Source organism: Polypterus senegalus, chromosome 9 (assembly GCF_016835505.1).
Source record: "Polypterus senegalus isolate Bchr_013 chromosome 9, ASM1683550v1, whole genome shotgun sequence".
NCBI classification, from domain to species: domain Eukaryota; kingdom Metazoa; phylum Chordata; class Cladistia; order Polypteriformes; family Polypteridae; genus Polypterus; species Polypterus senegalus.
Genome location: NC_053162.1, coordinates 45,368,609 through 45,394,569, shown reverse-complemented (window position 1 = coordinate 45,394,569; position 25,961 = coordinate 45,368,609). Strand labels below are relative to the sequence as shown.

Genomic DNA, 25,961 nt, shown 5'->3' with positions numbered 1-25,961 from the left:
CCGCCAAGGGTGGTGAGGTGGCACATGAAGTTACTTGCACCCAAATGTCTTCTATTCCGGACCTATACAACATTCAATGCCTTGGAAAAGTAAACTGTGTAATTAAAAACCTCAACCATCCTGTGCTGCCTCTTTTCTCACCCTTCCCTTCTGGTGTACAGTACAAGACCACTGGAAAGGCTGCTGCATATTCATTCATAAAAATTCATATACTATAATGTAAGCAGTGTGTATTAAAAACACACAAAAACATGATGATATAAAATTGAACATATACTATATGTTGCATAGTATTTGTTTAGTCAACTGTTCTGAGGAGACATGGAAGTACAAATTTCATTGTACTACATACATATGACAATAAACTTGATACTGTTATCCTTAAATCTCTCTAAGATTTGTTCAAGATCTTCCAGTAAATGAAATTTCTTTGAACTAAGTAATACTAGAGTCCATAAATCTGTATCAATGGGGTTGTGTCATTTGTAGTAAATTGGAGAGAATGACCTTCTGTCCATAACGAACATAAAGAGCCCACTGCTCCCGCCTATTGAGCTTTACATTCGTACCCATATTTTGAATTAGCTGAATGTCTTCTTTTAAATCACTGGAGTAAAGCTGGACAGAGAGCACCAAGCTGTTCCAGAGAAGCTGTTTAAATGGAAAGCTCAGCTTTGGTATTCCTTCATTGGAGAGAGACATCGCCATCACCTCTTCATCATTGTCCTCTGCTTCTTCCCAGCCTTTGTTTTCCTTAAAATCTTTAAAATGCTCTTCAGACATGCATAAAACCTACAATTGAAAAACAAAAGTGCCACTATCAAGTCAAAGAATATTCTTGGTTTATTTCTCTTAAATCTGGCCTTTATGAACTATAATTAATGTATCAGGTGTTTGACTAGATCAGGGGTGGCGAACTCCAGGCCTAGAATGCCGCAGGTTTTCATTCTTACCATCTTCTTAATTAGCGACCAGTTTTTGCTAATGATTACTTCTTTTAATTAACTTGACTCAGGCCCCATAGTTGTTTCTTTTTCTTTAATTAGCAGCCAAACAATAATGAGATACAAAACAAGCCACCCCATGACCACCTCCCTGTGCCCATTATATAATATCTGAAATTAAAGAGAGGTGATGGTCTTGGTAAGGTTGATCTCTCAGGTCACCAAAACATTTTGACAGTGCTCTTAGAAAGAACAGAAAAGCAACAGTTTTCGAAAAGTGTGCTGTGGCAGAATGAGAGCAGCAACAAGCCATGGAGTTAAATAATGGGTTTAGTTAACAGCAAGAATTGGCTTCTCATTAAGAAAGTGATTGGAGTGAAATTGGTTGGAGTTTGGAGCCCCAGTTTAGCTGGTCATCTGTTAGCTCATTTCACATCTCATTTCCACTTGGCTCTGCATTTAATGAATAAAGGAAATGATTCAGAGGGCTGAATTCTTCTAACAGGGCTATTAAAGTGATGGGAAAAAAGTTAGTTAGCAGTGAAAACTGGTCACTGATTAGGAAAAGGGTTAGAATGAAAACCTGTAGCCACTGCGGCACTCCAGGGGCCTCATGTATAAACGGTGCGTACGCACAAAAATGTTGTGTAAGAACGTTTCCACGTTCAAACTGCGATATATAAAACCTAAACTTGGCATAAAGCCACGCACATTTCCACGGTAGCTCACACCCTGGCGTACGCAAGTTCTGCACTCGGTTTTGCAGACTGGCGGCACCAAGCATCAAAGCAGTGCTCCTGTTCCTGTGTGGTTACTTTTCTTTTTTAGATCCACGTCCCTGATGCAGCTTTATAAATACACTGAAATTAACTGCATATTGTTTATTAGTTTAATGCATCAGATTGTAATTAACCTGTAACAATATAATGGTCCACAAAATGGTCAAACTATTCCAAATACCATAACTGCTTTAGCGTTGTTACTTTCATTGCACCTTTTTCTTTCAGCTGCTCTCATTAGTGGTTGGTCCAACGGATCATCTTTTTCCGTATTACTCTCACTGAACCACTCAGAGTATTTATATCACTGCATCTGAGCGTGAATCACTGCTGCACAGCAGCTGATCGGAAAGAGAATTATCGGTATACAGCATCAAGCACACATTGCCTCAGCCATGGTGTCTATTGAACTGCACTCACACGGCAAATGCTTCAGAGCCTTTCCTCGTGGTTCAAAAACAGTTTGTTCCTACCTTGCACTGTATTCTTGCTGCTGCTGACGCAACACTGGAAGGATAGATGGATAGAATAATTAAACACGTACTACGAAGATATTTCAATGTTCCTTAAAAGTTGTGAATAATCAGCGTTCTAAGCTTACGGATGGCTTAACATCTATTTCAGAGCTGATTGTATGGCGATTGGGTATTTGGAGAAAGAAAAGTAAGGACAGGAATTGGAGGTTAGTATGTTTGAAAGAGACATTACTGCTACAATAAATTATTTCATCGAAGGTCGTGCATGCCGCAGCAAGCATCTTGCGTGAGACATGAACAATCACTGCAACACCGTGTCTTCATGTTTAATAACATGCTTTAACTCCTATTATCATGAAAATGATATCATGTATACATCTCAGAATTTTAATTATTCAGAGAGCTGTAATATCACGAATGTAATGGATTCTGTGTCCTGTCGGAGGAAGAGAAAGCCCGGAAGCACGTAGTGATTTGATTCGCACACATACAGCACATAGAAGATCAAATACAAAACAAAGCATTTAACGTGCTACTTTAGTTAAAATGGGATTTGAGAAACTAGTAAACTAAACAATTTTAAGATGAAGTTTATGATGTTCTACTTTAATGACAAAATAAACTATGTGATTAAAGTGGAAATTTAGACATTAAAGTTGACATTTCGTGCTTTTTTTCCTACGGTGTGCCTTTTTTTTTTCCACTCTACCCCAATAAGCTTTTATATGACACTCAGATGTTGGGCTACGACTTGCTTTTTCACGGCGACTTTGATATCTGACAACTTTTTTTTTATTTTGGGCACTGTGTGACTTTGTGAACTTGAGCTTTCAAGTTTCTCCGACACTCTATGTCACTCGATCAATTTCTTTTGTTGTTTATACCACTGTTTAAACCAACAAATAGTACATTTTCCCTTGCCTCTACTTGGTACTCGCTGAAATTCTATTTTCCCTCGTGCTTTTGCCGTTCTCTTTTCACAGAACACTGAGCTTAAGGGCAATTTATATTGATTTGCATATTCAAAGAGGCATAATTCTGGGAGGAGTTGGGGTGGGGCAGCAGGCGCATGCACGTGCGTTCATTTTCATGCTGATCTGGATTTATGTAGCAGAAGAACGTGGAAGATGGCGAACGCACAGATTTATGCATCCGGATTTTTCTGTGCATATGCACATTCCTGCTTTTGTGCTTACGTCATGTTATAGTGTGAGTTCTACCCATGCTGTTATAAATGAGGCCCCAGGCCTGGAGTTCGTCACCCCGGACTAGATGATTAATTTCTCTTAGGTCAATCATCTCATATATATGCAAAGGTAAAAACAAAGTCATATTTAAGACACAAGTCTATAGCATAATTCAATATGGCGCTTTTCCACTGCATAGTACGGCACGACACGGTTCAGTTCAGCTCACTTTTGGAGGGTTTTCCACTGGGAACAGTACCTGGTACCTGGTCCTTTTTTTAGTACCACCTCAGCTAAGGTTCCAAGCGCGCCGAACCGTTACCAAAACGTGACGTGTAAACTCTGCTGGTCACTGATTGGCCGGAGAAAATCGTCATTACTGCGTCACTGGCTATTCTTTTCTTTAAAGGTACACACACACGGAAGTTTGTGTCCCGTTTCTCCATCGCTGGACGCAGTTTGTTGCATAAGTGGATGAATGTTTCTTCAGACATTCGAAAGTTCTCCAGCCACTGAGTGTTTGTAAAACCGGGAACAATCACATCCCACCACTCTGAAGCACGGTTAAATGTCCAAACAGATGGTCTGTTGCGGCGACTTTTTTGCAAAATGTGGAAGATCTGTAATATACAGAATCAGCATTTTAATGTTACACTGACAGTTAAGTTCATTTTATGCTTTGCAACAGTGATAAAAGTTAGCTAGTGATGTGCTTTTTTTAGATGCTTACCCTTGCGCATCATCAAGCTAAAGTGTTGTCGTTGTCTGCGTGTTGTTGTAAAAGTTCCACGGTGTCACGGCAGTAGAGGCGGCGCAACTATAACGACACGTGAATAATCCCGCCCACTCTAAAGCGGTACTAAACTGCAGTCGAAACGCAAACCGAGCCGAACTGAGCCGAACCAAGGTGAGCTGTACTGAACCGTGCTGTGCCGTACTATGCAGTGGAAAAGCGCCATAAATGTGCATTCAGTGATAAATCAGATTAGTGTAGGCCACATGCATGCTTCATTTTACATAAAAACAAGTGGGAACATTGTGGTACAATATCACTACTTCCTCACAGATCTAGACTTCAATGTCCCAATATAGTCTAAATACCATCTTTGTGTAGTTTGTGTATTTGCTCTATGCCTGGACTAGTTTTCTTCCCATATCTCAAAGACATGCATGTTAGGCTGATATTATCTCCTCTGACAAACTGATGCTCCACCCAACAGTATATTTTAGTGGTAGGGAGATTGGAGACACTTCATGCAAGTTAGGATTAGGCCTCTTGCAGACCTGGATAATCATAATAGAAAGTGAATGTATGGATTAGTATTTGTTCCAGTTACAGACAGAACTGGTTGCTTGAGAGACAATCATCTGGGGCCTTATGTATAAACGGTGCCTACGCACAAAAATGTTGTGTAAGACCGTTTCTACACTCAAATCTTGATGTATAAAACCTAAATTTACCATAAAGCCATGCACATTTTCATGGTAGCTCCAACCTTGGCGTACACAAGTTCTCTGCTCGGTTTGGTAAACTGGAGGCACCCAGCGTCAAAGCAGTGCTTTTGTTCCAGTGTGGTTTCCCTTTCTTTTTAGATCCACATCCCTCACATGGTTTTATCATATGCACAGAAATTAACCGCATATTATTCATTAGTTTAAGGCATCTGATTGTAATTAACCTGTAACAATATATTGGTCCATGGAATGGCCAAACTATTCCAAATACCATAGCTGCTTTAGCGTTGTTACTCTCACTGCACCTTCTTCTTCTACATTCAGGGGCTCCTGTTAGAGGTTGCCACAGCGGATCATCTTTTTCCATTTTACTCTCACTGCACCACTCGTAGCAACTGATCGGAAAGAGAATTATCGGTATACAGCTTCAACCACATGCTGCCTCAGCACAGCACACAGTCTATTGAACTGCTCTCATCCGACAAACGCTTCAGAGCCTCTCCTGTACGGACCTCGTGGTTCAGAAACAGTTTCATCCCAAGAACTATAAGCACGCTCAATCAGTCCATCAAGTGCCCCTTGTAGAACTGTTTGTACTTATAAGTATAATTACCTCTGTAAACTTGCGATACAGTTATAATATTGCACAACCTGAGTCACTTTATAAAGCGCGTATTTACACATGATGACAATATAATTTTTAAGATTAAATGCAGCAAAATATGTTTATTACATTACATAGAAAAAATATTAAATAATCTATATTATTAATAATTAAACATGTGAGGACATGGTGTCGCAGCGGTAGCAATGAGCTGGCGCCCCGATTGTTCCTACCTTGCACTGTATTCTTGCTGGGGCTGGCGCGACACTGGATGGATAGAATAATTAAACATGTACTATGAAGATATTTCAATGTTCTTTAAAAGTTTTGAAGAATCGGCATTCTAAGCTTACAGATGGCTTAACATCTATTACAGAGCTGATTGTGTGGCGATTGGTTACTTGGAGAAAGAAAAGGAAGGACAGGAATTTGGGGTTAGTACGTTTGAAAGAGACAATACTGCTGCAATAAATTATTTTATCGAAGGTCGCGTATGGAGCAAAAAGGATCTTGCGGGAGGCAGGAACAATCTGAGGACGAGGCGCCAGCTCGTCACTATCACTGAGCCATCGTGTTCCCATGTTTAATAACATGCTTTAATTCCTATCATCATGAAAATGATATCAAGTATACATCTCAGTATTTTAATTATTCAGTGAGCTGTAATATCACGAATGTAAAGGATTCTGTGTCCTGTCAGAGGAAGCATGTAGTGATTCACACACATAAAGCACATATAAGAACACATACAAAACAAAGCATTTAATGTGCTAATTTAGTTACGATGGGATTTGAGAAACTAGTAAACTGAACAATTTAAAGATGAAGAATATGATGTTCTACTTTAATGACAAAATAAACTATGTGATTAAAGTGGAAATTTTGAGATTAAAGTTGGCATTTTAAGCTTTTTTCTCACTGTGTCCCTATTTTTTTTTCTTTTCTGTGTACCCTAATAAGCTTTCATATGACACTCAGACAGTGGGCTACGACTTGCCTTTTCACGGCGACTTTGATATCTGACCGCTTCTTTTTTATTTCGGCCGCTGAGAGACTTTGTGAACTTGAACTTTCAAGTTTCTCCGACACTCTATGTCACTCGATCAATTTCCTTTTGTTGATTATATCACTGTTTAAACCAACAAATAGTACGTTTTTCCTTGCTTCCACTTGGTATTCACTGAACTTTTTCTATTTTCCCCCATGCTTTTGCAATTGTCTTTTCACAGAAGGCTGAGCTTAAGGGCTATTTATATTGATTTGCATATTCAAAGAGGCATATTTCTGGGAGGAGTTGGGGCGGGACAGCAGGCCCGTGAACATGCGTTACTTTTCACGCTGACCAGGATTTATGGAGTGGAAGAACGTGGAAGTAGTGCTGAATTCTACGCACGGCTTTATGCATGAGGCCTCTGGTGTGTGAATGAAATGGAAACAACAGATAACATATAGGAAAGGAAGGATGTGGTAAAAATGGAAAGATGAAAGGAGTGAAAAAAAGTCAAAAATCTCAATTACTGTTCTTCTTGCAAATTGTCTCAAACCATCTACAGTACATTTGGTGAAACAGGCACATGGCTTGCAGATTTGTTTTAAGAAGCATATTCGAGCCATTATGAACATATACCTTACAAAGGCTCTTGCTGGACATTTCACATTTATTCATTCACAGGTCTTCAAGGGCAGTTTTCAAAGAAAAACAGAAAAGGCTAAGCTCACTGTCAGGCTTGGGTTACACATTTCCCAATGAATATATAATTGGCTAACTTTTTCATCTCTTTCTTTTTCTGCTGTGATGGCTTAGTTTTTACAACTTCTCTGGTCTTCTTCTCCTTTCATCTCCCCTGTCTTTGTTCCTTCATTCACCACCTATATTAGTGAGTAGACACACTCAACAAAATTTTTTGTTTGTAGTGTTGATATTTCAATTTATTGTCTTTCATGATGGATGGATGGATGGATAGATTAGGAATCTGGACCACATTTGCTTGGCTAAACTTTCTACTGCACACTGTGAATTACAGTGAACCAGTACTGTGCAGCATATAATCTCTCCAATATGGCCTGGGTTTGCATACATGATATATTTCCAATGGAGTACAACCAGTGGCATCCTCACTTAATGCCTCAAATACTTAAACAGGATCCTTTTGATATGGTGAGGCAATTAACCTACTGAAGTTGTCTTCCTGTTTTACTGAAATTGTCACATTATCATGAGACCACCAACTCTACACAAATACTTAATTTTGGCTGCTTGTACAACAACAACAACTGCTAATCTTGCAGGTCTTCAGTGCAAAGAAGAAGGTGAGATATGATTCTTTGTCCTCACTCATGAACAAAACAAAAAGGAATGTGACCTTACTCACTTTTGCAGATACAAGTCATGTATCTACAAACAGCAAGCCATTTTTTTTTATAAAGGACTAGAACTTCCATGGTTCTTAACAAAGTCACATTGAATTGCAATCCAAATTAGTATATTTTAGAGATTATTGTCAGACAACAATAAAAAGGAAAACACCATTTACTAAAGCAGAACTACAACTCACAGGCTTTCAAACTGGGTACTCTCGCAAAAGCAATGTCAGATTATGCAAATTTTGCAGTGATTTTCAGTTGTAGGCTTCATTTGCATAATCTTACTGAGTTGGAGGCAGTTGTCACAATGCTTCTGTGAAGACAGTCGAAAAATGTGACATACACAGTGACTCACTCTAGTCACCAATTGGGCCGACAAAACAGTAATAGTGGCGCAGCTGTGGGCACGAGAGCTATCAACCAATAAATGTTCATATGCATATAATGCAGTGTCCAGGAATAAGGAATACACATGTTTTGGATTTCACAAACGTAACAGACATTTACATAAGACAGGGAGGCACTTGGTTATTATATTATTTACATTATCCAATAATAATAGTGCAGAACACTTGTCAAATCACTTCTCATAACATTAATAAGAAAACAATAAAACATAAGTTTCAGGGCTAAAAAATGTGTCATGGTTTATCTGGGTAATTTGATCATTGGGAAGAAAGCAATGATTCGGCCATTCAAAGAACTGTTGAATACAGCTAATTGAGAAGGTGGAAGGTTAGTTACAAACCATGCCAAAATGTGCAGGATGCTAAGGCAACAAGGCAATCAGACCAGTATACCAAGACCTCCAGCTGCAAGTATAAATTCTAGTTATAAGTGAAAACAAACCCACACTGTCAAGATATGAGTAACCAATTCAGAAACAAAGCAAGAACAACTGGCACAAATTCAAAAGAAAGAAGAAAAAAATGAAAAACAGCACTGATGAAAAGTGGCAGCCAGACATGCACAAACAAGCGCCATCTTTCAGAAATGCATGCGAGAAAACAAGGTATAATTCTACTATTTGTGCTAAGCAGTTATTGTCTGCTAAAATGCTACCACCATTGATGTGATGGGAAGTTTCTGTGCAATTATTAAGATTTAGTTTTATTCTCCAACTCAATAAACTTTTAAATGCTTTAAAACAATTCACATTTTTAAATGTTTTAGTAAATAGAAACTCCAAAAAGTAGAATTTATGACTTGTTTTACATAAAGTACATCTGCTTTAATTTCATGAGTGATGCATCTAAAAATTGAAAACCTTTACAGATGGCTAAAAATTCCCAATATTAACTTTTAAGCTGATTGTATCTTGGTGTACAATTTCCAAAGACACATTATAACTGATACTTATGATTTCTGACCTTAAGTGTAGTATACAATTCTTCTTCAGTCAGTGATCCAGAACAGCCAAACACAAATGCTCCATCATTACTTGTTATATCAAGATGACACAATAGGTCCCATTTATCCCTCAGTATACTGCGCTCTGCATCTGAGTTGGCAGCTGGAAAAACATGTAAAAGTTATAAAATGTGAAGTAATTTGGAGCAATAAAACTTACTAAGTTCATACTAAGGCTTCAAATAAACTGGTGGTACTATTGCTTTGAAAATGAAGACTTTGTAATTAAATGTATTTAAAAGTTGTCTTTCTCATAGATAACCAAAATTTTAAACTATATATCTACTCTCTCTCTATATATATAATCTCTATATATAATCTTCATTTGGATCTTGATCTTTGTTTGTCCGTGAATGAATTAGAAGAAGAAGCACTAGATGGCAGTAGAGAGACAGCTAAAACATAGGCATTGCATTAAGAATCTCCTCCAGGCTTATACTACTGAAGACTGTAGTACTCCAGTCACACCTCAAAACACAGACATTCAAACTAAACAAATTGTTGTGCTTTAAAACAACTTTAACACACGCAACGTAGTTGGGCGCACATGGCTAGTATAATATACTAGCCAACCAACGGTGCATAATTATGTATTGATGGGTGAACACTTCCTGAAAGACACAGTTGTCCAAATGGGGTTGGTTTTGAGGATACGACTGTAGGTGAATGAAAAGATGTAACTCTGGAAAGGGCAACATACAATACAGCGCTATACACGCCGCATACAGCGATTCACATCTGCGACAAACAGTTTTACACACTGCATACAGCGATTTACATCCGCGACATGATTTTTCCTAGATGGTTCTGTGGCGTCCACCCTCGCACTTGAAGCATAACACTGCCTGGTCATGTGCCCGGTCGCAAGAGCAACTGACAGAGACCCGCCCACCAACTGTAAGACCATGGGAAACCCCTCGGAAACTGTTTTACACGCTGCATACAGCGATTCACATCCGCGACAAACAAACTGTTTTACACGCCGCATACAGCGATTTACATCCATGACAAACAGGCCTATTCTTAGATAGTCCTGCCGCGTCCACCCTCGTTCTCGAAGCATACACATCGCCTGGTCATGTGCCCGCCCGCAAGAGAAACTCACGGAGACCCGCCCACCAGCTGCCTGTGTGTGTGCGCGGCTTTCTCTTGCGTTGCCTCTGTGTGAACCGGTCAGACACAGAGAAGGTCAGCTGCTGAAAGAGCGTCTCGACTGTTGAAGGGCCTGCATTGGTGAAGCAGGTGAGACGGTAATAAAACAGAGGTACAAAGCTTATTGGTTTTTAAAGACTGCTTCCTTCACTGTGTTGTAACCTCATTTTTAAAGGATTGTTTTAAGGATCCCATGGGACACCGATTCACATCCGCGACAAACAAACTGTTTTACACACTGCAAACAGCGATTCACATCCGTGACAAACAAACTGCTTTACACGCTGCATATAGCGATTCACTTCCGCGAGAAACATGCCTCTATGAACAGTCAACGTGGCTCAGAGGTGCATGTGGACTCTACGACAGACGAATATAAATGACGCTGTTTTTCCTGTGTCATTGCGTCCGAGTTGGTGGGCACGGTTCTGCGAGTTGTCATCGTATCCAATGGTCTTAGAGTTGGTGGGCGTGGCTCCTTCCGGCGTGCTTTCAATGGGTGTCTTGCCTTAGTGAATTATATATATATATATATATATATATATATATATATACACTGTATATATATATTTACAGTTAGGTCCATAAATATTTGGACAGAGACAACTTTTTCTAATTTTGGTTCTGTACATTACCACAATGAATTTAAATTAAACAGCTCAGATGCAGTTGAAGTGCAGACTTTCAGCTTTAATTCAGTGGGGTGAACAAAACGATTGCATAAAAACGTGAGGCAACTAAAGCATTTTTTTATCACAATCCCTTCATTTCAGGGGCTCAAAAGTAATTGGACAATTGACTTAAAGGCTATTTCATGGGCAGGTGTGGGCAAGTCCGTCGTTATGTCATTATCAATTAAGCACATAAAAGGCCTGGAGTTGATTTGAAGTGTGGTGCTTGCATGTGGAAGATTTTACTGTGAACAGACAACATGCGGTCAAAGGAGCTCTCCATGCAGGTGAAAGAAACCATCCTTAAGCTGCGAAAACAGAAAAAACCCATCCGAGAAATTGCTACAATATTACGAGTGGCAAAATCTACAGTTTGGTACATCCTGAGAAAGAAAGCAAGCACTGATGAACTCAGCAATGCAAAAAGACCTGGACATCCACGGAAGACAACAGCGGTGGATGATTGCAGAATCTTTTCCACGGTGAAGAGAAACCCCTTCACAACAACGAACCAAGTGAACAACACTCTCCAGGGGGTAGGTGTATCGATATCCAAGTCTACCATAAAGAGAAGACTGCATGAAAGTAAATACAGAGGGTGCACTGCAAGGTGCAAGCCACTCATAAGCCTCAAGAATAGAAAGGCTAGATTGGACATTGCTAAAGAACATCTAAAAAAGCCAGCACAGTTCTGGAAAAACATTCAGATGAAACCAAGATCAACCTCTACCACAATGATGGCAAGAAAAAAATATGGAGAAGGCATGGGCTTCAGGCTTTCATCGCCAGCAAAGGGTTTTCAACCAAGAATTATAAATGAAAATTTTATTTCCAGTTAATTAATTTGTCCAATTACTTTTGAGGCCCTGAAATAAAGGGATTGTGTTAAAAAAATGCTTTAGTTCCCCCACATTTTTATGCAATCTTTTTGTTCAACCCACTTAATTAAAGCTGAAAGTCTGCACTTCAACTACATCTGAGTTGTTTCATTTATAATTCACTATGGTAATGTTCAGAACCAAAATTAGAAAAAAGTTGTCTCTGTCCAAATATTTATGGACCTAACTGTATATATATATATATATTTTATATAAACAGTGGAACCTCGGTTCACGAACGTCTCAGTACACGTACAAATCAGTTTACGACCAAAAAGTTCGACAAACTTTTGCCTCGGTTCACGACCACACACTTGGTATACGAACAAGCCAGTTTCCCTTTTGGTTTGTACATGTTCAGTCTCTTCCTGTGCAGCAAGTGAGCGAGCAAGAGAGAGAGAGCGTGATACACACACACACAGCTAGAAAGACACACACACAGGCCCACGCGAGAGAGGCACACATACACACATAGGCGCGTGAGAGAGAGGCAGACACACACATGAGAGAGGTACACACACACGCATGCATTGTGGCAATGTTACTTTTCTTGGTGGTTTATTAAATTACAGATTTTTCAAATGTTCATTTTTTTTCTCTGTGCTTAAAATTCATTAAAAAAAAGTGTTTTTATCGAGCAGTTCCTAGCACTATAGCGCAAACTATTGCAGTGTTAGTTTTCTCTGTTGTTCAAGGTTTTCTCAGTGTTATTCAATGTTTTTACATTTAGTTTACTATTACGCTGTGCATTCTATGGTTTAATTAACTATATTTGTGCTTAAAAACAAAAATAATATATATTTACATACAGTTCATACAGTCTGGAACGGATTAATTGTATTTACATACAATCCTATGGTGGAAATCGCTTCGGTTCATGACCAAATCGATTTACGACCAGAGTTTTAAAATGAATTATGGTCGTGAACCGAGGTTCCACTGTATATATAAAGATGAGCAAAATGGTGGAACATTTTCATGCAACAATCATTTTTCTTCAAAACTGGAGAATATATGCATAAAAACGTGAGGCAACTAAAGCATTTTTTTAACACAATCCCTTCATTTCAGGGGCTCAAAAGTAATTGGACAAATTAAATAACTGGAAATAAAATGTTCATTTCTAATACTTGATTGAAAACCCTTTATTTTACTTAGATGGGAGAACTCCAATCCACCCTCACTAACTCAGATGCAAGTTTGGGAAAGAGATACACTGTACTGCTTTAACTTGATTTTACAGGTTCCAACACATAAAGCAAAGCAAACTTTTTTTTGTAAATAATAAAAATATTTGTTTTGTGTACAGTACACTGACCTTGAAGTGCTGCTTTGTATACGGTGGTCATTAGTATGTCTACTGTGTCATTTTTGTTGCTGGGATATGGTTCCGCAAAGCCATACATGTGCAACAGCTGCCAATTAGCCAAATCCCCATAAGTGTTAAACACTTCTTCCCCTCTGTGGATCTTCCTAATTGATATCATTTTTAAACAATCCTGATAAGGCAAAAAATTAAAAATTCAGCCTTTTGGAATCAGTATACAAAATAAAAATGTTAGTGTAAAACAAATCCTTACTTACAACTTCATACTCCAAATTGGCATTATGGTTGGCTACATGATTTAAGATGTCTGCCACGGGTACCATCATCGGTAGTGTAGATTCCTTATCAGTACTGTCGTCATCATTATCATCATCATCATCTACAGGCTCTTGGAAACTGTAAATAGTGGAAATAGTGTATTAATAAGTATTACAGAAATCAAGGCATTTCCTTTGTAAAAGTTATATACAAAACATTTAGGATTGTACACACCTGTACGCCATAACAAAAGCAACAAGACTCTTATAGAGCTCTAGCATATGCTTCTCTGGATTAAAAAGGTCAGAATGTGTCTGGATGAATGGCAGAATAATGTCATTATATTCTCTTTCAATGTTATGCAGGTCTTTCTCGACAGCCTCTGCGATGCCTGTCCCTTTAAGTAGTGCCTCCCGTTCTTCCTTGGTCCTAAAAGACAAAAGAAAATGCATTATTATTGTTTCTGCAAAAAAAAAAACTTTCTCTAATATTTTTCTTCAATAAATGTATCAGTGTTTACATTATGACTATTTCACAGCCAAAATTTTAATTCTCACCAAAACATTGGTTGGTCTATTACAGTAAAGTCAGACCACATAGACAAGTATGGATTCCAGTAAGAGTCAGTCTTGGTGTATTCAAACATTAAAGCCAAAAGAAGAGGAACCCAGCCTGATTGGCTCTTCAAAGAATCCTTTTCTATGGAAAAAGGCAAATAAATATCAATGTTATATACATAATTTCAACTACCCATCTCTGTTATACACAGCAATAACACTGCACAACAAAGTTTTTGCTTCTTGAACACTGTTGGTTGTTTCTTATAGTTTTTGGGTGCATTAAAATTTACCCATCACGTACCGTTTCAGAGACATCTTCAGTTTTGTCATGATTTTTTTTGACAAGGAATGGACGCCTCACATTTACTGTGCGACATGTGCTGTCAATCTGAGAGCCTGGCTCAGAGGCACTAGAAAGACAATGCCGTTTGCTATTCAGATGATATGGCGAAAACAGAAAGGCCATGTGATGGACTGTTACTTCTGTTTGACTAATGTGTCTGGTTTCTCTGCCAAAAACAAGAAGTCAATTGAATATCCTAATCTGCCTTCAGTAATGAGACCCGTGCCACATGACGACAGTCTTCCAATTCAGAAACTACCAGAGGATTGAACCTTAGACGAACAAGATGAAGAAACTGCAATGCAGGGTACCAACACTGACCCTGATTTTGAACCGTGCTCATCAGGCGATCCACATCTGATTATACAGTCCGAGCTAAACGATTTGGGACTGTCAAAAGCAAAAGCCAAGCTGCTGGGTTTGAGACTGCAGGAATGGTGTTTGATGTCACCAGGTACGAAGATTTTTCTGTTTCAAGGCTGCCATCATGATATAACCAAATTTTTTTGCACAAGTCGACAGTCTCTGTTTCTTTTGTGATATTGAAGGATTATTCTCAGCCTTGGGTTGTGCTCACAATCCGGAAGAGTGGTGTCTCTTCATTGATTCATCAATGTTAAGCCTGAAAGCTGTTCTGCTACACAATGGCAACGTTTATCCTTCAGTACCTGTTGGCTATGCAGCACACATGAAAGAAATGTATGAGAATATGGAACTGTTGCTGAAGCACGTCCAATATAGCAGGTACAATTGGAATATCTGTGGAGATCTTAAAGTCATTGCTCTGTTACTAGGACTGCAGCTCGGCTATACAAAGTACTGTTGTTTCATCTGTGAATGGGACAGCTGTGCCAAAGAGTCGCACTATTCTCAACAGAACTGGCCACTCCATAAAAAGTTAGTTCCAGGACAGAAAAATGTGGCACATGAATCGCTTGTCGACCCGTCAAAGATATTTTTGCCTCCTCTTCACATAAAACTGGGACTCATGAAGAATTTCGTGAAAGCACTGAACAAGGAAGGTGAAGGTTTTTGTTATTTAAGACAGATGTTCCCAAGAATAACTGACGCCAAGATCAAAGAGGGCATTTTTGTTGGCCTCCAGATCAGACATGTTTTGAGTGACAAGCGGTTTGAAGATCTGTTAGTTGGGCCGGAAAAAATTACCTGGAAAGCCTTCAAAGACGTTGTTAACAATTTCCTGAGCAATTACAGAGCCCCAAACTACATTAGGCTGGTAGACAAACTTCTCAAAGCATACAATACAATGAAGTGCAACATGTCACTCAAGATTCATTTCCTCCACTCACACTTGGACTTCTTCCCTGCAAATCTCGGTGCTGTCAGTGATGAACACAGTGAAAGGTTTCACCAGGACATTGCTACAATGGAGAAACGATACCAGGGCAACTCGAATCCGTCAATGCTTGCTGACTACTGTTGGACACAGGAGCAATTTAATAGCTTATGCGAAACATAAACGTGACTAAATACGTTATTATCAGTAAACATATAAATGTGTATTTCTCAGAGTTCCTACGTGATGCAATAAAACCAAAACTATATTTGTGCATACCCAGTAGGTACCTGTCACAATCAGCAAAAACTTTTCAGGAAGCAAGACTTTTCAAAAAAATTGTTATGCAGTGTAATTAGCCCTATACATGAGACTTTATTATTTAGGAATGTCCACAATTTTTTAACTCTTATATAAGCCACCAAAACACGAAACATGAATTCTATTTCTTAACATAGTTGTTTTAATAGGTATTGTTGGAAAAACATTGCACAAACACACAGTAGTCATTCTGAATATTCAAACTGGGTATAAAATCAAATGTAGCTCAATATGATATAAATGAGTCTTTCTTTATGAGGTTTACTGCAAAGAAAAAGATCATTTAGGGCTTACTTTTATTTAAAAAAAACATATACAAAATTGACTGGCAAATGGAATACACTCTGATCCTTATCTGTGCAATTACCTTTCTCTAAAAGTGCATGGATGGCAGTGGTTTCTTGGCTTAACAAGGCTGTTCGAGGAACAGAAAATATTTCCTCCCCTTCTTCAATGTCTTCCTTAGCCAACATGCCATAGTCTGACACAGTACCGTGTTTTGTCATATAAACCTATGAAACAAGTTAACTAAGTTAATTCAGAACCATGTTAAACACTGTAATTAATACTGTATACATCCTCAGAATTAGGACTATCTGTCAATAATATGTGGCATATTCAGATTCATGAATACGAATTCCAAAGGATGTGGTCTTTTTCAACGGCTAATTAGGTAGCAACAAGCAGAAGGCAGGCAGCCAGTATAAAACACTAGCTCAGGGGTGGGCAAAGTCAGTCCTAGAGGGCCTCAGTGGCTACAGGTTTTTGATCCAACCCAGTTGCTTAATTAGAAAACAATCCTTGCTATTATTTAAATTTCATGGCTTGTTAGTGCTTTAACTCTGCCATGTCAGGTCATTCTCATGTCCTAGATTTTTTTTTTCTTTCTAAGGATATCATCCAAATGATTTGAAGGCTAAAATGTTTGAGTATTTCTCAATCCTTCACTTTTTTCTCTTCACTTTCCTTCCAAGTATTTAATTAAACCAAATAGTGTACGATAAATACACACAGATATAAATGGTGACAAGCTAAATGGAGAACTGCTGCTTTCTTTTGTCATTTGCATCTTATTGCTAATAAGGAGCAATTAAAAACCAAGAATACAGCTGTTTAAGACTAAAATAAGCAATAAGCATTCACAATCTTAATGAGCCAGACAATTAAAAATGAAGTAGAAGTATTACTTGAGCAATAAGTGTTCCTTGTTATGCCATTGGGTTGGAACAAAAATCTGCAGCCACTGCGGCCCTCCAGGAACGACTTTGCCCACCCCTGCACTAGCTCATTTGATCGACATATACTCTGACTAATAGTGTTGAGGGAACCGTGCATATTTTGCTTCACCATGAGTTAGGTAAAATCATGGAAATGTTCAGGAACTTTATGCATTGAAGACAATGAGGAAGGAGGAACTGAATAGTTTTAAAAGGATTGCAGTGTATCTGGAAACTTAAGCACTGGAAGTATTGAAAAGTGCATGAAAATGCGTATGTGATTTGTTTCTGAGAAAGACTGTACTAATAAATCATCAAACCAAAATCTAGAATTGCTGGCATTTGAACTTCGTTAATCATACATTATTTTAACATGTGACTTACTAAAAAGATATGATTTTTGCTTTTATATAAATTGATAAAGCAGACCAAAGACATCCACATTAGCCAAACTGGAGTTGTTAATTTGCCCTAATGTATATGTGTGTGTTCACTTTGCAATGGATTGACAGCCTGTCTAGGGATTATTACTGCCTTGTGCTTGTTGCTTACCTGGACATATTTCACTTTCCTTGAGACCCTGCCCTGGATAACATACTAGATAGCTGCCATGGTACAACTTGCAAATGGAATCTGACCCTAGTTAGATATGTGAGAGATGCACATCGTGTACACTTTAAAATGTTGCTAGTATGTGTTAAGCACTAATAGAAGAATAATTATTTCAGACTAGACATTATGCCCATTACAATAACTGGCGCTAGAACAGTAGTGCATAAACATTAGTAGAAACAGTCTATATTAAATGGCAAGGGACCTTGTATGTGGCTGTAATAAACATCACTGTATTGTGTGCTTTTAATTTTCTCTCTCAGTAATATTGGTTTGTATTTCCGTAAAATGCCTGTAATTTTGCCTGACAGTAATACAGTGGAACCTTGGTGAACCAAAGTAATTTCCCCCATAGGATTGTATGTAAATACAATTAATCCGTTCCAGACCGTATGAGTGCCTGTGTGTGTGTATGTCTGTCTTGCGCGTGCCTGTGTGCGTGTGTGTGTCCGTCAAGTGCGCACCTGTGTGTGTGTGTGTGTCTCGCGTGCGCCTGTGTGTGTCTGTCTCGCACGCGCCTGAGTGCGTTTGTGTGTCTGTCTCGTGTGCGCCTGAGTGTGTGTTCGTCTCTCTCTCTCTGCACAGGGAATGGACAGGAAGAGACTGAACACGTGCTGTGTGGCCCCGCGCATGCTCACTTCACCAGAAGACACACACACGGACACCTGGACGCGCGTGTGTGTGTGTCTGTCTGTCTTGTGCACGCCTGTGTGTGTGTGTGTGTGTCTCACGTGCGCCTGTGTGTGTGTTTGTGTCTGTCTCTCTCTGCACAGGGAATGCACAGGAAGAGACTGAACACATGCCGTGTGGCCCTTGGCATGCGCACTTCACCAGAAGACACACACACATGGACACCTGGACACACACAGGGGTTTTATTAAAGAGGATGTAGCATTTCATTCATTGTCTTTGCAAAACCAAGACTGCCTTCCTAATATTTTACTGAGTCTAACAGAACTGTCTTCTAGGTTTTGATAAAAAGATAACTGCTTTTCACAAAGGGTACTTTAGTATAATTATTCTATAGTAGTAAAGGTTCACATGTTAGGAAACTGAGGCATGTTACAATGAGCAAAACGCATAGATAATTGTTCTGTGTCAAGTTTTATTTATCAAAGATCTGCAAAAATGATACTAAAGTGTTTTTTGCAAAATATAAGTCTATTAGGATCTCAGTGGTCTGTTCATACTGTGAAAACCTGATATTTCAAAGAAGGTGTAAACTTATAATTTGATTTTAAAGGTGCAATCAACAGTTATTAAGCAGATTCTAAATCTGCCTGTATTAGTGCCAAATAAACAAACTTGCTAGTTTTTAGCAAAAGTCTTTTCTTCATCTAGTGATGAAATAACAGGGATGAAGTGTACAGTGCATTAAATAGTGAGGATTAAAAAAACAAACAAACAAGCATTTACTATTGATGAATCCTGAGTCATCAATCCATCCCTGGTCACAATGCCAGTCTCATGAGACCATACACAAACACAGACACACTGAACTTATTGAGAAACATAATTTACATGACATGCAATGACGGGGTAAAGAATTCCAACCCTAGATGCTTGATCTTTGAGGAAGCAACACAAAAATATTAAAAACTGTGCTGCTAGGGAATTCATTAAAATTCTTCCTTTGAGGAACATTAAACTGCAGATTAACATAGCCTTCAAAAACTGAAAGTTCAAAATGTTGGAAAAGTACTGCAGAATTACAACTTTGACAAAGACACTGCAGAGATATTTCTCCCTTTACTAAGATAGTGTGATTCTTATCTTCTTATGCTAGATTAGAAAACAATTAAAGGGTGAATCTTCAGAAATGTCAGTTCTAGTGTAGTCTTTAGCATTAGGTTAAACCCATTTAACAGTATAGATTGCTTTTATAAAATATTTCCAAATACCATTATTACAACAGTTAGTCTTGAAATGCTTTTTTGTATAACATTAAATAACATTAATATTAATTTCAAAAAGACATAATTAACTTAATGTTTAAAATTCAGAAAATGTACTATGGACAGGAACATTCAAAGTTTTTCTTCTCTTACTTTTGAAGACAGTTTAATTCCAGCCTTCTTACACCAACAAAGAAAACGATCAAGAACAGGATCTTCAGAAATTCCAAGTCTACAGTCACCATCCAGCTGAAAAAAAGGATTATTCATACTTCAAACTTGTTAATCCTAATAGTATAAATTAAAAGATATTCTTATCAGTTAATTAAGTCATTTCTAGTTAAGGAAAGATGAATTGTTCCAACCTTACTATCAAAACAGGTTAATCCTGTTCAGGGACACAGGACCCATTGCCTATCCTAATATATTTATCATTTAGCATCATTCAATCCTTTAGGCGACATAGGTGGCCACCAAGACCGCTATCTTGTTTTGTTGCTTTGTCTGGACCTCCACACTAAAATCCAATACTCATATACATAAAACATATTTATAAAAAAAAAGTTATTTTCATCAAACATGAACCACTACAGATTATTCAAATATATTTTCTTGTGAAAATAAAAAATATGAATTAGGTTTACCTTCACGTTTCATCTGGGATGAGTGTGCATGATTATTGGTAATTTAAAAAGCTACAATTTTGCAGTCAGTTAGTTGATAGACAGCCCTTGCCTTAGCTAACCGGAATGGCAGAAGCTGAAGATGGATGAGTGCAGAATGGCAGAGATTAAAGATTTTGGTGTCAGAATCAGAACATGAATATTTACTTTTGAAAAGTAAATGCAGTACATCTGCCAGGTTTGGTGACTCTGTTTCTTAATATACAGTAACTTAGATTATTTCCTATTCAGGTTAATAGAGCTGTACAATAGGTAGTTAGTTGCAATCAGAACAGCTGCTGGCATGGCTCAGAGAAGCCTGGCAGCTTGAGAAGTTACATATCAACATGTAATATAATTACCAGTAGTGTTTTTTTTGTTTTGTTTTGTTTTGTATGGGGTTATGTACCTATGTGGCTAGAGTAGATAATGGATGTACAAGATTAGCCTGCAGGCTGTTAACTTCCTACTTATACAGAGAGATTCACTTCAAAGAGGCCACGAATATTCTGTTGTAACTCCTGTTAGGATGAAGCAATCTGAATCAAAAAAATATGCTATATACCTGGACGTATATGTAATCAATTGCATTACATGCAATACTGGAAGTGGTTTCCGTTTTCTGCCAGACACATTTCGACGTGGCGCTCCATTTTCCTGAATGTATCAGCAATTTCATGCTGGATGTTTTCCTGCAAATCTTCCACAGTGCGAGGCTTGTTCCGATAGACTTTTCCTTTGACCATACCCCAAAAGAACAAGTCTAGTGGTGTCAGATCCGGTGACTGTGGTGGCCAAAGCCCCTTTGAAATTACCCTGTTGCCGAAGAAGGACTCAATTTCTGCCATGCTCCTTGCCGATGTGTGACACGTTGCTTCATTTTGCTTGATGTAACGTTCCGTTAACTCACGATCATCCAGTTGATTCTGACATCACTTAAACGAAATGGTGACCCAATAGGTTTATGGCATGAAGATGTGCTGCTCAATACTGTACAGCACCATCCTGTTGAGAAGTTGAGTGGCTGAGTGAAGGGGTACGGGCAGTATGCACCCAGAAGTTGCAAAGGAAGGTTAAGCTTTGCAACGGCTGTCCGGCACCTATCTCATCGCTCTGAGGCAAGGGCATCCTGGCTTGTTCGTAACTCCATATACTAAGGAGCACATTGCACATTATTTTGGTCAGATTGCTTTGTCCTAACAAGAGTTATTACAGAATATTCGGGGCCTCTTTCGAGTGAATCTCCCCGTACTTAGCTACCTGTATTTTCTTTTCTTCATATGTTGTACATAATAGTGTTATAGACATCATAAAGTAATGTAGTGGTCAAAAAGGTTTTAAGGAAAAAGACTGCACATTCAGCCTTAAGTTACTATAATATTATAATCATTATTTATTTAATCTTACGACCTAGGCATGCCATCCATGGACATTTTAAAATGAAATGGAATATTCTTCAGGGTTTGACTGTGTTTATGTCACTGAGTATTTAACTGCTGCAGTTAGTGATGTGGGCCAGTAATATCATAATAAATGGTAATAAGGCAATTACTTTGGTATGTTTATAGTTCTGTCATTTATGTCATTTCAGATGCACTTATATATATATATATATATATATATATATATATATATATATATATATATATATATATATATATATATACACTTTATTTAATATGACAATGTCATAGAGGATTTTGCAACACGTAAGCCCAGAAAGGTAAAACTGTAAATAAAAAAGTTACCAGTGTCGTATCAGTCCTTGACTTCTGTTAAATGTCTGTGCTGAATCCTCTGCAATTATTGTATATTGATATAATATACAGTGGTGTGAAAAACTATTTGCCCCCTTCCTGATTTCTTATTCTTTTGCATGTTTGTCACACAAAATGTTTCTGATCATCAAACACATTTAACCATTAGTCAAATATAACACAAGTAAACACAAAATGCAGTTCTTAAATGATGGTTTTTATTATTTAGGGAGAAAAAATCCAAACCTACATGGCCCTGTGTGAAAAAGTAATTGCCCCCTGAACCTAATAACTGGTTGGGCCACCCTTAGCAGCAATAACTGCAATCAAGCGTTTGCGATAACTTGCAATGAGTCTTTTGCAGCGCTCTGGAGGAATTTTGGCCCACTCATCTTTGCAGAATTGTTGTAATTCAGCTTTATTTGAGGGTTTTCTAGCATAAACTGCCTTTTTAAGGTCATGCCATAGCATCTCAATTGGATTCAGGTCAGGACTTTGACTAGGCCACTCCAAAGTCTTCATTTTGCTTTTCTTCAGCCATTCAGAGGTGGATTTGCTGGTGTGTTTTGGGTCATTGTCCTGTTGCAGCACCCAAGATCGCTTCAGCTTGAGTTGACAAACAGATGGCCGGACATTCTCCTTCAGGATTTTTTGGTAGACAGTAGAATTCATGGTTCCATCTATCACAGCAAGCCTTCCAGGTCCTGAAACAGCAAAACAACCCCAGACTATGACACTATCACCACCATATTTTACTGTTGGTATGATGTTCTATTTTTGAAATGCTGTGTTCCTTTTACGCCAGATGTAACGGGACATTTGCCTTCCAAAAGTTCAACTTTTGTCTCATTAGTCCACAAGGTATTTTCCCAAAAGTCTTGGCAATCATTGAGATGTTTCTTAGCAAAATTGAGACGAGCCCTGATGTTTTTTTGCTTAACAGTGGTTTGCGTCTTGGAAATCTGCCATGCAGGCCGTTTTTGCCCAGTCTCTTTCTTTTGATGTGGAGTCGTGAACACTGACCTTAACTGAGGCAAGTGAGGCTTGCAGTTCTTTAGATGTTGTCCTGGGGTCTTTTGTAACCTCTCGGATGAGTCGTCTCTGCGCTCTTGGGGTACTTTTGGTCGGCCGGCCACTCCTGGGAAGGTTCACCACTGTTCCATGTTTTTGCCATTTGTGGATAATGGCTCTCACTGTGGTTCGCTGGAGTCCCAAAGCTTTAGAAATGGCTTTATAACCTTTACCAGACTGATAGATCTCAATTACTTCTGTTCTCATTTGTTCCTGAATTTCTTTGGATCTTGGCATGATGTCTAGCTTTTGAGGTGCTTTTGGTCTACTTCTCTGTGTCAGGCAGCTCCTATTGAAGTGATTTCTTGATTGAAACAGGTGTGGCAGTAATCAGGCCTGGGGGTGGCTACGGAAATTGAACTCAGGTGTGATACACCACAGTTAGGTTATTTTTTAACAAGGAGGCAATTACTTTTTCACACAGGGCCATGTAGGTTTGGATTTTTTCTCCTAAATAATAAAACCATCATTTAAAAACTGCATTTTGTGTTTACTTGTGTTATATTTGACTAATGGTTAAATGTGTTTGATGATCAGAAACATTTTGTGTGACAAACATGCAAAAGAACAAGAAATCAGGAAGGGGGCAAATAGTTTTTCACACCACTGTATAATGTATACAGTTCCAGAGATAATGATCTTTATTTTATTTTGCATTCATATATTTTAAATTTTACATTTGCTTCAAAGTACTTGTTTAAGATATTCATTATTACTGTATTACTACTTGGGGCAGCATGGTGGCACACTCGTAGCACTTCTGCCTTGCAGAAAGGAGATCAGGGTTTGCATCCCTGGTCCTCCCTGTGTGGAGTTTGCAAGTTGTCCCCATGCATGCATGGATTTTCTCCGGGTGCTCCAGCTTCCTCCCACAGTCTAAAGCCATGCAGGTTGGATGGATGGATGATGTTAAGTTTGCCGTAGTGTGTGTGATTGCCGAGACTGACTTGCTCTCTGTCCAGGGAATGTTCTTGCCTTGTGCCCAATACTTGCTGGGATTGGCTCCAGCACCCCACAACACTTTCCAGGATAAAGCAGGATTAAAAAAAATGGTGTGGTATGCTATATTATTATATTATTTATAATTATCTTGCATGTACTTTGCACATGTTTAGTCTGTCATTACTTTGGGCTGATGTGTTAAATAAAGGAATCAATGTTTTTTATATCCATTGTTTTGTATTTTGGCACGGTATTTAGTGTGTTTTTGCAGGAGGGGTGTTAGGGATGAATCTTGTGCAGTGTTTTTTGCCCTGGTTTGCACTTTGTTCACTGTTAGCATTCATTAAAAGGATACAACTGAAAGGGCAAACTTCACAAGAAGAGTGAAAAAATAGGAAAATGATATGAGAGTTTAGAAGTACAACTATGACAAAAATACAGGTATGTCTAAATTTCTTACTAATGTCTTGTAAATCTCAAATCCCTTCTCTTTAGTAAATGCAGAATGAGAGATGGAAGAAAACGACTAAGTAATTAAAAAACTAAAAATCAATCAGAGGTAAACTCAGTGACTGTGAAACCAGTTAGAACAGGAATCTGCAGTCAAAAAGATTTCTCAAAACTTTACTTGGAAACTACTGGGTTAGGCAAATATAACTTGACACCTAGTCGATGTGCTCGGTGATGAAATGACCTCGGTCTTGTGGCTCAGGCACCCCGACACCCAGAACTGGAAAAACGAGTTAGAAAACGGGTGGATGAGTTACGCTGTCATAACTTGCAATTTCCGACTTAAATAATAAAGTTCGCTATTGAGCATTTATGTTAACCTAACGAGATAACGTTCTATGGAAAAGTACGCTCCGGTGTGGCATATTTTTCGAAATGGAAATGAATATATGCGCAATTGCACAACATAAATATTTAATATGTTATTCGCCAATAACCACTAAGAATTATTATGTATATTTACCAACAACTGAAAATGGCTTCTAATTATTGTAACCAATTTGATAATACCTTAGCTTGTTTCGGGTCACTTGCCATGCTGCAGCTCCTCAGACAAGACAACAAAACCACGTGTACCATAACCCCAGTATTCCTCCGCCCTCAATCCCCCTCCCGCCCTTAGCCGAGAACTTCCGGCGTAACGCTTAATTGGCTCCCTGTGTAGCAATTGCTTAGAAAGACATAGTTCCATATATTAACGGGATAATGGGGAGTACAGGACAGTATACAGAGGAAAATGTTGGCGAAGAAGTGAGATAGACAGAGAGATGCAGAAAGTAGAGAAGAGTACAAGGAGATTGGGCATAAGTTCAAGAGAGAGGTGGCGAAGGGTGAAGAAAAGGAGTATGATGAGTTGTATGAGAGGTTGGGCACTAAGGAGGGAAAAAAGGACCTGTACCAATTGACAAAGAGACCGAGATGGGAAAAATATGCATCGGGTTAGGATGAAAAAGGATAAAGATGGAAACGTACTCACAAGCGAGGAGAGTGTGTTGAGCAGATGGAAAGAGTACTTTGAGTAGGGTTGCCACCCGTCCTTTAAAATACGGAATCGTCCCGTATTTGAGAATGAAATTGCGCGTGGCCCCCGCTGCAGTATGCGTCGCTTTTTTTTTTGTATTAAAAGTGGTAACCCTAACTTTGAGAGGCTGATGAATGAAGAGAATGAGAGAGACAGAGAGAGAGAGAAGGTTGGATGATGTGACGTTAGTGAATCAGGAAGTGCAACGGATTAGCAAGGAGGAAGTAAGGACAGCTATAGAGAGGATG

The 25,961-nt window shown here is 38.6% G+C and overlaps 1 protein-coding gene across 1 annotated transcript; it reads right to left on the bottom strand.

Annotated features, from left to right (window-relative positions):
- Window positions 1–260: 260 nt before the first annotated feature.
- Window positions 261–25,279, bottom strand: setd6 (SET domain containing 6, protein lysine methyltransferase). Its single transcript, XM_039763054.1, has 9 exons — window positions 25,203–25,279; window positions 19,904–19,999; window positions 16,394–16,538; window positions 14,063–14,204; window positions 13,740–13,934; window positions 13,505–13,643; window positions 13,239–13,419; window positions 9,180–9,322; window positions 261–792 (listed from the first exon to the last, which is right to left on the bottom strand). The coding sequence occupies exons 1-9, from the start codon at window positions 25,269–25,271 to the stop codon at window positions 466–468; spliced, it is 1,437 nt and encodes a 478-aa protein (XP_039618988.1). The 5' UTR covers window positions 25,272–25,279; the 3' UTR covers window positions 261–465.
- Window positions 25,280–25,961: the final 682 nt, after the last annotated feature.